Source organism: Ictalurus furcatus, chromosome 7 (assembly GCF_023375685.1).
Source record: "Ictalurus furcatus strain D&B chromosome 7, Billie_1.0, whole genome shotgun sequence".
Lineage (NCBI taxonomy): Eukaryota > Metazoa > Chordata > Actinopteri > Siluriformes > Ictaluridae > Ictalurus > Ictalurus furcatus.
The window spans coordinates 7502835-7514628 of NC_071261.1; the positions used below are offsets into that span (position 1 = coordinate 7502835).

General features: G+C 35.8%; 1 protein-coding gene across 1 annotated transcript; it reads left to right on the top strand.

Moving 5' to 3' along the window:
* The first annotated feature begins 1963 nt into the window (after positions 1–1963).
* Positions 1964–11569, top strand: LOC128609569 (immunoglobulin kappa light chain-like). The gene is made up of 6 exons (XM_053628116.1): positions 1964–2245; positions 2338–2668; positions 7338–7381; positions 9571–9882; positions 9978–10091; positions 10423–11569. Exons 1-6 carry the CDS (start codon positions 2197–2199, stop codon positions 10572–10574), a joined length of 1002 nt encoding a protein of 333 aa, XP_053484091.1. The 5' UTR covers positions 1964–2196; the 3' UTR covers positions 10575–11569.
* The last annotated feature ends 225 nt before the right edge of the window (positions 11570–11794 follow it).

An 11794-nucleotide genomic window follows, 5' to 3' on the forward strand; every position in this document is an offset into this window, starting at 1 on the left:
TACACAAGCATGTGACAAAATGGCTTTAGAGTTTGGTTTTTCTGAGAAAAAGAATCCATGAAGTTGAAGTTATTCAATGCTTTTTGTGTCAAACCAATAAAAATGATCCATATTTCTGTCCACATAGACCTCTGGTGTGTTCTTCTCAGCGTGGAGAACCGGGTGTAAATAAAAAATCTAATCACTTACAATTTTCATATAAAAAGAAAGGAGAAGAGCAGGCCTAAAACAGTCAAATGAATTATGTGAAACAAGAACCTTTTACAACATGCCACGCAAAGCGAGAAGTGCTACTGTACGTGAGGGGGGATGTGAGAGAACTTAGGCAGATGGTGGCAAGGAGGAGGCGTTAATAAACCATATCCAGATCCCCACCACATAGATCTGTCCTCCTGCCAACCAAATGTAGGTAAAAAAAAACAACAAAAAAACAAAAAAAAAACACCTACAAAAAAGATGTTAAAATGTAAACAAATAAACAAAAACGCAAACAAACTAAACTTAATGCCCCCAAAATAAACAAACAAACAAGCAAATAAATAAATATAAAATAAACATAATTAAAAACTTTACAGTATTTTCTTTTTTTCTTTAAATGTTTCTTTGCTTTCTAGAAAGATGGACAAATACTTACTTATTATTAGAAGTAGAAGAAGAAGATTTTTATTTATTTATTTATTTATTACTTGATACAATAAAAAATAAATGAACTAAACTGAAATCTGAAGCCTGGATCCCAAATGTGTCCTGATTAAAGAGCACTGCTTGTGTTGTGAAAGCTCATTATTAAATATTCGCTCTAATTTAAACACACACACACACACACACACACACACACACACACACATGCGCACACACACACACACACACACACACACACACACACACACGCGCACACACACACACACACACACACATGCGCGCACCCTCACACACACACACACACACACACACACACAGAGGGAAAGTTTTTTGTCCAGTATCTCCAGTTTTAAAAATAAGTTATAATTATCAAGTTATTACTCACTGACAGTTTGTCGTAAATAGGCCTACTCATTCACTAGAAAGTTTAAATCCCACTGATTCGGATCCTGTGTGTCTCATTCCTGAGATATAAAACCAAACCAAATGTTTTTTTTAACAAAGGAAACATATGCTTTAATACATGATGGTCAGTTTGAATGCTGAATATAAACATTAATCAGTGTAATATTCCACTTTCCTCCACATGCCCTGTCAATTTATATTACACATCTAATACTTCAATGCTAATAGTTCAGTGCTAGTACTTTACTGCTAATACTTCAATGTTAATATTTCAGCAGTAAGACTTCAGTGCTAACACTTCAGTGCCACCAGACATAATTTATTCAGTGATTTGCCATTTTGCTGTTGTTGTTGTTTGTTTGGGTCTCAATTAGGGCTGAACAACAACTGGAAGTACTTACTATTTCATTTACTTATTTACTTAGGCCTACTTAATTGCTTACTTACTTACTTTTAAAATCATAATGCTAACCCATACCGGCTATAATAAATTGTCCTCTTAACAACAATGCAACGCTGTTCTTCTTCTGTGAGTGGGAACGATCAGTATCAAAATGTGGTCACGGCTGTTAAACTTTAAAGCTGAGTGCAAATACAAAACCAAACCAACTGAACGTTTTGTTGCTCTAAAATGATTTTTTCCACCTTCATTTGGTCTTTAGGGTGTGCACATTGGTAGGAGTCTATACCTGTGAACCCCATTGCAATCACAACGTTAATTTCTTTTACACAAAATGGCTGCTTTTTAAAGAAATAAATAATTGTATAAATATTTGCATTTTTGACAACTGAACACACTCGTGTGTCACTAGTTTATTGTAGGTTGGTTTTGCAAAACAGAACACTAACTATAGAAGTTAGAATATGGAGATCTATCAGATAGGCTAAACCACACACACACACACACACACACACACACACACACACACACCCCAAAAACCCCCCCAAAACAATTGCATCTAGTTCGAGTTCGTCTCATTTTTGTCAGTGATGATGAAATGTTGTTTGCTTTGTGCACAAAACTTCAGCAGCCTTTAATCCCCACCCACTGCAACATATGAGGGCTGCACGTTGTAGTATTGTATTTGAATCCTTAGAGCCATTCTCACAAACAAACCCCTGCAAAGACGTGAGGCCTGTTGTCCAAGTATGACCATGTCCAACATGACAGCTGCATGCTTACTGCTGGCTCTAATCGGTGAGACATTTAAATGTGCTGACAAACTTTACTCATTTAATTTAGGTCCTTCTATGATCTTAGGAATATTAACGACTGTTTCTGCTGCTTAGGTTGCATCAGTGCGCAGTTTTCGCACCCGGGACCATGGGAAATCATTAGCCGTGACAGGAGTAAGCGGATGAGCTGCACTGTGGACTCTTCAGTGACCCTCTCCTCCACTGCTCTTCACTGGTACAGAGCCAAACCTGGAATGGCCTTGCAACGCATTTTGTACTTTGCAGCTGGAGCTTCATCAGGCACCAGCGAGAATGAATGTTTAAGCAGATGTAACGGTGGTAGAAAGGGAAATGTCTTCACTCTGACCATCACAAAAGTAAACACCGACGACGCGGCCACTTACTACTGCGCGCTGTGGCGCGGGGACACGGTTACACATTATCCGCTTACAGCGGTGCAAAACCCCACAGCTTCCTTCCTTTACAGAAAAGTAGCACGAGCTTGACAAGCGAAATAATAATCACATGATTCACAAGCAAAAGAATAATAATGTGATTCACAAATGAAATAATAACTTCATTCAGAAATGAAATAATAATCAGATGAAATTTACACGAGGTTTTCCAACATTGACGTTTAAACATTTTCACATTTCACATGACGTGCATGTGTTTTTATTTTTCCACAGTTTATTCACGACATTTTTTTTTTTACACATTCAATTATTTTGTTTTATTCTTTTAATAATTATTAATTTATTTTGAATGTCTTTTTATACACATTTTTTTTTTCATGTTATTTTATTCTTTTTTTCATGATTTATTTTTCACATGTGATTTTGGGACCTTTATTTCAACATAATATTTATATATTTATAAAATATTATACAGTGGCAAGAAAAAGTATGTGAACCTTTTGGAATTTCATGGTTTTCTGAATAGATTTGTCATAAAATGTGATCTGATCTCCATCTAAGTCAAGGGTATTGACAAATATAATGTGTCTAAAATAATAACACAAAATAAATCCTGATCCCTCATGTCTTTATTGAACATACTCATTCAACATTCAAAATGGCAGTGGAAAAAGTAAATGAACCCTTAGAATTAATAAATGGTTGACCCCCCTTGGCAGCAATAACCTCAACCAGGCGCTTCCTGTAGCTGTGGATCAGACCTGCACATCGTTCAGGAGGAATTTTAGCCCATTCTTAATGGCAGAAGTGCTTTAGCTCGGTCATATTCTTTGGACGTCTCATGTGTATGGCTCTCTTCAAGTCATTCCATAGCATCTCTACTGGGTTGAGGTCTGGGCTCTGACTTGGCCACTCCAAAAGGTGGATTTTGTTTTTCTGAAGCCATTCTGTTGTGGACTTGCTCCGGTGTTTTGGGTCGTTGTCCTGTTGCATCACCCAACTTCTACACAATTTCAGCTGACGTACAGACATTCTTACATTATCCTGAAGAATTGTCTGATATACTTGGGAATTCATCTTCAGCTCAATGTTTGCAAGCTGGCCAGGTCATGATGTAGCAAAGCAGGCCCAAATCATGATGTTTTCGTCACCATACTTTACGACTGGGACGATGTTTTCATGATGATAAGCCGTGCTCTTTCTACGCCAGATGTAGTACTGTGTGGTTTTTCCAAATAGATCAATCTTAGTTTCATCAGTCCACAAAACATTTTGCCAGTACCGCTGTGGAGTGTCAATGTGCTCCTTTGCAAACTTCAGGCGTGCAGCAATATTCTTTTTAGTAAGCAGTGGCTTCCTTCGTGGTGTCCTGCCGTAGATACCCTGCTTGTTCAATGTTTTACGTTTGTGGACTCATGAACAGAGATGTTAGCCAGTTCCAATGATGCCTTCAAATCTTCGGCTGTCATTCGGGGTTGTTTCTTTACCTCATCGATGAGTCTCTTGTGCTCTTGGTGTCATTTTGACTGGGCGCCCACTCCTTGGTGGAGTAGCAACAGTGCCAAAGTGTCTCCATTTGTAGAATGTTTGCCAAACTGTAGACTGCTGAATTTTAAAGTCTTTGAAATCACTTTGTAACCCTTTATGTAGCTTTATGTAAATCAACAATTCTTGATCATAGATCTTCTGAAAGCTCTTTTTGGCAAGGCATGGCTCACATAAGTGTGTGCTTCTTGTGCAGAGCAAACTCCAAAAGTTTGAGGGGTTTTTATCAATCAAAGTAGCTGTAGACCACACCTCCAAACTCATTTTCTTAACGAGACTCCAGGTGTGCTAAAACCTGACTCCAATTATTTTTTTTGAGTTCATTAACTCAAGGGTTCACATACTTTTTCCACAAGCACTATGAGGTTTTTTTTGGTTGTTCTCAATAAAGACATGAAAGATCAGAATTTTTTTTGTGTTATTATTTTAGACACATTATATTTGTCAATCCCCTTGACTTAGATGAAGATCAGATCACATTTTATGACAAATTTATTCAGAAAAAGATGAAATTCCAAAAGGTTCACATACTTTTTCTTGCCACTGTATATAATTTTTTTTCACACATTATCCTTTTATTTCCATTTGTGACTGTTTTTCACAGATGAATTTTTTTTTTGAGTTTGAGCTGTGAAATGGGTAGGAATCACTTCAATATAATTTTGACATACTGAGATGGTGTATTCTACAAAAACTGTGGTGCTTTTAAACATTCTTTTTGTTCTTCTTTTCTAAATGGTTTGTGCATAGTGTATTCAGCAAAACTAAGGCCAGCAGGCTACCTCCCCATCACTCCTATGACTTGCGCTGCTTCCTGGGACCATCCCCCTCGCAATCGAGTTTACCTTCTATCCTTTACTGAGCAAAGAGCCATGGAGGAGTACATACAGGAAGTGCTCCAGTAGGAAACTGTCCACTTCTCCCGTGTCTGCTGGTTTCTTTTTTTGTGGAGAAAAAGGAGAGGACTCAGACCTTGTATTGACTACAGAGGTCTAAACCAGTGCACCGTGAAGTACCATTACTCCTTGCCCCCTTGCCTCTAGTCCCAGCATCCCTGGAACAACTCTGTTTGTCCCAATTCTTCACAAAGTTGGACCTCTGCAGTACTTATAATCTGGTGCACATTCGTGATGAGGACGAATGGAAGACCACCATTAGAGCGACCTCTGTCCACTATGAGTACTGCATGATGCCATATTGGTTCTCTAGCACCCCCTCAGTGTTCCAGCGCCTAAATAATGATGTCCAAAGGGACATGCAGGGTAAATTTGTGATTGCCTACATGCATGATATTCTGGTCTATTCATCCTCTCTGGAGTCCCATGTGAACCATGTTCATTAACTCCTACAGCACCTCTTGCAAAATCCATGCAAAAAATACATGAAAGGGGATAAGTGTGAATTCCATCAACACACCATATCTTTCCTGGGCTAAGTTATCAGCCCCAATAGAGTGTATATGGACCAGTCTAAAGTGGCCACTGTCATTGTAGCCCCAGTCATGATTGGCCCACGCCTCATACATTCAAAGTCCTACAGCGGTTCCTAGGCTTTCTCAAAACCAAGCTCTGACTCAGTAAAAAACAGTATTCACCACAGCTTCCATCCTAAAGCATTCAGACCCTTCCAAGCTCTTCGTAGTGGAGGTAGATGCCTCTGAAATGGGAGTGGGTGCCATTCTCTCCCAGAGGTTTTGGGACAAGTAAGTTGTGGACTAGTTCAAAAAGTACATACTACTTTTTTAAGGCATTCATTGCACTATTAGTCACATAAAGCTGAACAGCATTGTATGAATTATAGCATTGTTGTGTGTGTTCATGTGCTGTTTCAAGAATAAAACACAGTGGTTCACTGAAGCATGCGTCTGTTAACTAGTTAATCTGGGAAAACTAAAAAAACCTGACCCCCCAGAAAGTCAAATTGTAATTCGCACACTACTATAAACTACTGTTTTGGGATGTTTTAGAGTAATCCCATAATAGGCAGGTGAGAATCAACAACATAGTCAATCAGCATACAACAGTTTGTTTTGAGCAGTTCTAGACATAAATTTGTGTTCAATATAGCAGGTGAGTTTCCCACTGTTACAGTGTGCGAGGCAAACACAAAATGGCTAATATCATTAACCAGGTTTCCGCAAAATTTCCATCCAAAATCAATCTCACAATCTCACAAACAACAGAAAAGACCTGAAACTAGATTGGAAAGTCCATCAATCCCCTTTTCCCTTTCCCAGTCTTGCAATATAAATGTTTCTTAGATCAGAGACACACTATCTGCACTTACACTTTGCTTTTTTTTTTGGTGGAAATCTATCACATTCCATTTCTGATTATTTTCTAATAAACAAAATCTTGGTGAATTGCATAGTATTTTTAAACTATCCCAACTGGGCATAAAAATCATGAACTTGGCAACCCTTTCATTACCTGTCCTGTACACTCCTCCACTGAATATATTCATAGGCCATATATGTGGCAGTGTAATTTCTGCCCCAGTAGGCCTTTATTAGTGCTTGTTGTAGTTACCATATTTGACCAGTAGGTGCAATATTAACACTATGGAAGCTAAGTTAGTGCGCTGCTCCATGGTTGTACAACATCTAGAGTGTGCAACAAATGCATTGAATTGTGAAGTCTTACAATTATTGAGACTCCAGGAAGGTCCAGGAAGCTTCATTTGGAGCCAGTTATGTCTCATCAATTAAAACCAGCAGACATGAGGCTGGCCATCATATGGATACTACAACATATTTACTACTGGATGGCAAACATAACGAAGGGTTAAAAAATAGCCTCAAATAATATTGGTGTTTATGAGTCTCTCATTGTTTGTAATGTGCTCATAATTAATATAGATTTGACAAATTAAGGCATCATTTCAGAGTATGGCGCCATCAAATGTTTGAAGCAAGACAGACTTTCAGATGAAGCGGTTAGGTTTATTTACTCTCAGCCTTCTGACAATAAAACAAAAGACAGATTAGGGCAAGGCATCTAAAAGGTCCTTCAGAAATTCACATTTGTTTTGTTTTGATTTACAGTTCCAGGTAAATATGATAAAGGTACATGATGGGACAAGTTAAGCTACTCACACATCTTTGAAAATATGCTCAGCACTTGATACTTTTTGTTCTTGCCTGTCACATTGTGGGAATGAGAAAGTCTTCAGCTCCGGCATCAGACTGTATGTTACAGGTAAGAATGAAATCTGAATGGTTTTGCTATATAATATGATATTTGACATGCAATATTAGCTGATTTTAAAAGCTATATTACTAAGCATGACTTGGGCTGTTACTATGAAATATTTATATTTGTACAAGCTAAATAATGACTGAATATTCAAAACAATATTCTGTATGACATCCTATCTACATACTGACCACGGTTTTAATAATCCATTTAAAAGTAAAACTAAGAGATTTTTTCAAATTTCTTATTTTGCTTTTGGAAAATTCATACTCAGTGTCAACAATTGATCAAAAAAAGAGAAAAGAAACAGGTATAAGAAAAATCTTATAATCTTAAAAATGTTATAGTTATTTAATTGCATTATTATTGTTGTTTCCCAATAGCATTGTAGTAGAAAGCTAACAAATTCATACAGTGGTAAAAGCAAGTAAACCCTTTAACATAATAATCTAAATGAGCAGTTTTAAATGTATAAAAGAAAAAAAAATCCAAGACAAAACACACAAAACAAAACAACAAACTCACAGTAACTCGTGGTATAACTCACATTATAAAGCTCAAACTAAAATATTTTGCACATCCATGAGAAGAAATATTGAAATATTGTATCTGGTTTTGCATTTACATTTACAGTATTTATTAGCAGTGACTTTCAGAAGTTCTTTACAGTTTTAATCAAAAGCATATCCTAATACTAGGTCACTATGTCAGAGTTTAAGGATATCGGTAATAAAAAAAACCCAAATCTGTAAGAGCGGAGTTCAAAACAAGTCAAGGCAAAGCAGGTTAATTTTAAATAGCACATTTCATACACAAGGCAATTTTATTTACATTACAAACAAAATGAAAAGCATTTTAAACATCCCTAATTTATTTAAAAATAAATTGCAAATATATTAGAAATATACAGTATTTAAGTCAAATTAAAATTTTATTTGTCACACACAGAAACACACACACATACGATGTGTAGTGAAATGCTTTTTATGACTGTCCATGACATAAAATAGAATTTACATAAACCAGATTTACTTGTATACAGTTAGAAAAAAAAAAATAACATATGGATCTAAAGATGGGTGGCAGCAACAGTCTGACTATAACTGGGATAAAGTGTGAATGTGTGCAATTGTTTATGCAATATAATTCTGTGCAACATTAAGCTGAGGTAGTTGTATTGAAACTGTCCACATATGATAAATACTTATAAATATAGGATAATACAGGATAAGTGGTTACTGAAGATGGATGAATAGAAGATGTATTAATGGAATGTAGGTGGTGTGGGTGTACATCATTGAAAATTGAAATAAATAAAATGAAATAACAAGCTTAAAATGCATTAAGAGAAATACAATTGAGATAAAAGATAAATAAGATAAAAACATAGAACAGCAATGCATTCCTAAGTGCAAAGTTAGTATAGCAACAAAAATAGGGCTCAATAACAAAATAAAATGTTTCTACATTTACTATAAAATACTATAAAGAATAGTAAACAGTAACAAATGAAACAAAGTCAATATTTGGTGTGACAACCCTTTGCTTGAAAACTATATATAGTAGTCTTGGGTATAATTTGTGCAGTTTTTTATAAGCGAATTAGCTGGTAAGTGTTGTTGAGCATCTTGCAGAACCAGCCACGGTTCTTCTGGAGACTTTGACTTTCAAACTTGCTTCTTATTTTTGCATCAAAACCCAGCAGCCTTAATTTTTTTCCATGTTTTTTTTTTTTTTTGCCTGAAAAGTGGTCTCTTACGTAATATGCCTCTTTCTTTACTGACATACAAAAACATTTTCAGTAACATTTAATTTTGTGCTGTAAATCTAATGTTTGGAAATCTAAAATCTTTTTGTACTGACTTGATAATGTCATAAAGAAATAAAAATAGAAATATATAAAAGTTTGTACAAAAAAAAAAAAAAAAAAGGTACCTAAGAGTTTTGCACAGTACTGTACATGCAGGGTGGATTGCCTAAGCTGTATTACCCCTAGTTGTGAATGAGTGTGTATGTGTCTGTGTGAATGGTGCCCTGCATGGGACTGGCATACAGTCTGGGGTGAATTCTCCTTCCTTCTGACCACAGTTGCAAGGATAGGCTCCAGATCGAAGAATACATGTTGTTATATACATGCGTTTATCACGTAATGATTGTTCAGTAATTATATTCTGTGTTCTATACACTAACAGATGGTAACACAAAGGTTCCCAAAGTGTCCGTGTACCAAGCGTCCAGGCCACAATCAAATGGAAAGCGTGTGTTGCTGTGCCAGGCGAGAGGCATGTACCCGGACCTCGTGAAATTCACATGGCAAGCAAAAGCTCAGAGTGGAGAAACTGTAGAGCTGAAAGATGATGAGCAGCTGGAGCAGAGAGATGAGGATCAGGAGGTCAAAATAACCAGCATGCTCATTGTAGACAAACAGAAAGTGAAGACCAGTACATTCATCTGCTCTGTTCAACACGGGGTCAGCAATAAACAGAGCGTCACCACACCACAAGGCAATGCCCTGCTCTTATTACATTAAAGGCTATTGTTATCAGGTTAGTCCAGTTTATTTGTATATAAATGCTTCTATAATGTTGGTACTCTTTAGATGAAGAGAAACCTGATGCTGATCCTGATCCTGACCCTGTTAAACCCTGCCCGACACCAATAGAAAAGGAGCAAGAAGAAAAAGAAGAGGAGGAAGAGGAAACACCTATATATGGTAAATATATATATATATATATATATATATATATATATATATATATATATATATATATATATATATATATATTCAGATATTAGGTCCTCTTCTTTTCCAAGCTAGACCTCTGTCTTTTCTAAAAGCCACCAGAATAACAAATTGAAGAGCTCTTTAGGGTGCTAGTGGAAAACAGTTAAAAAAAAAAAAAGGTTCATATACAGTGTATATAGATGGGATAAGAATAAAATCAATATTAATACAAATAATATGTTTCTATTTCCATTGTACGATGCTAAAATGATTGGAGTGAAATTTAAATGCATGCATTAATGATTTGTCTCTTGTGCAGGTGTGTTTGAGCTCAGACGCAGTCTGTATCTGTTCACTGTGACGTATGTGATACTGCTGGTGAAATGCGTACTGTATTTCTGCACCGTCTTGCTCTTACTTTACAAAAGAAACACTGCAAACAAGGAGATGCTCGGAAACAAGACTCGCTGATCAGCCCAGAACGAAACACCACACCAAGATTTTTCAAGACAACACACATTTAGCACATTATTTTCCTATGTACATTGCAACATGTTTGTCTGTTGTCTGTCTGTGTTGTTACTCTGATTAAGTAGAGAGATAAATCCTTTTATTATTTTTAATTTTTTTTTTTACTATTTCCTCATAACAGGAAATACTTTCAATATTAAGTATTTGGATAAACTGCTTGTTTATTCTCTTTGGATAAGTGATGAGTAAATAATAATTGTGCTTTACTAAATTTGGAGATTAATATTTCTACTCCACTCTGTTTGCATTACCAAGATGTTCTTCAATAAATGACAAAAAATAATTACGTAATGGTTCCTTTTTTTGTTTTTCAACAACACTTCAATATAATTCTATATGAATTAATTTCCCCACATTCATATCATATACTGTATTTCGTTACACATAAATCCAAAAAGCCAAAGAGCATTTGCTATTGCATTTTTATGAAGTTTATTACTTTGATTAGAATGGAAACTGCTGTGGAAGGAAAGTGTGGTCGTGGTGGGTTTTTATTTTTATTTTTTTTTTACATACACGGTAGCTGAATGTGTTTACTGAAAATAAAACACATGCAGCAGCTTCACCGCAATTTGCTGAGCTGATAAGCTATTAGCTGTACAGGATGTGTCTGTATGATTCTCTGAATCCTTATTTGTACTACATTATTTCTTCTTTGTAAGAGTTTTTTTCTTCTTATTTCAATAAAATGGTTCCAGTTTGGAAACATCTATATACAGCCTTTAACGGTTTCCCCAAATAGACAATCAAAGAACCATTAAAGATTGTACATTTGGTCTATTTTTCATAAGAGTGTAGATGGATTTACAGATGGTTTTTCAGTACTACTTTTCTTACATGGCCTACCTCATACATGGCTTGCCTTTCTCTTGACATGCACTAAAATCTCAGGAATAGAAAAATTCACAATATAGCCAATTATAACAATATATAATTAAAAAAAACTATAAAAAACTATTGTAATTGTGAAAATATAACATGATATTGATACCATATTCAAAATTTTTTGTGAATTTTTAAAAATTGTAAATAAAAAAGGGTAGCACTGAGAATTTTGGCTGTTGGAGAGAGGCTAAAACCACATTGTAGAATGTAATGATGGTAAATTAAACACATCCTTTGCGGTACAGTTGCAAACTCGGAAAAACAACATAACATGT

What these genes read in the sequence shown, in the direction of transcription:
- LOC128609569 (XM_053628116.1), top strand. Translation starts at nt 2,197, where the DNA reads ATGACCATGTCCAACATGACAGCTGCATGCTTACTGCTGGCTCTAATC. An exon ending in GAGCGTCACCACACCACAAG is followed by an intron (nt 9,883 to 9,977) that starts GCAATGCCCTGC and finishes GGTACTCTTTAG; the next exon opens with ATGAAGAGAAACCTGATGCT. An exon ending in AGAGGAAACACCTATATATG is followed by an intron (nt 10,092 to 10,422) that starts GTAAATATATAT and finishes TCTCTTGTGCAG; the next exon opens with GTGTGTTTGAGCTCAGACGC.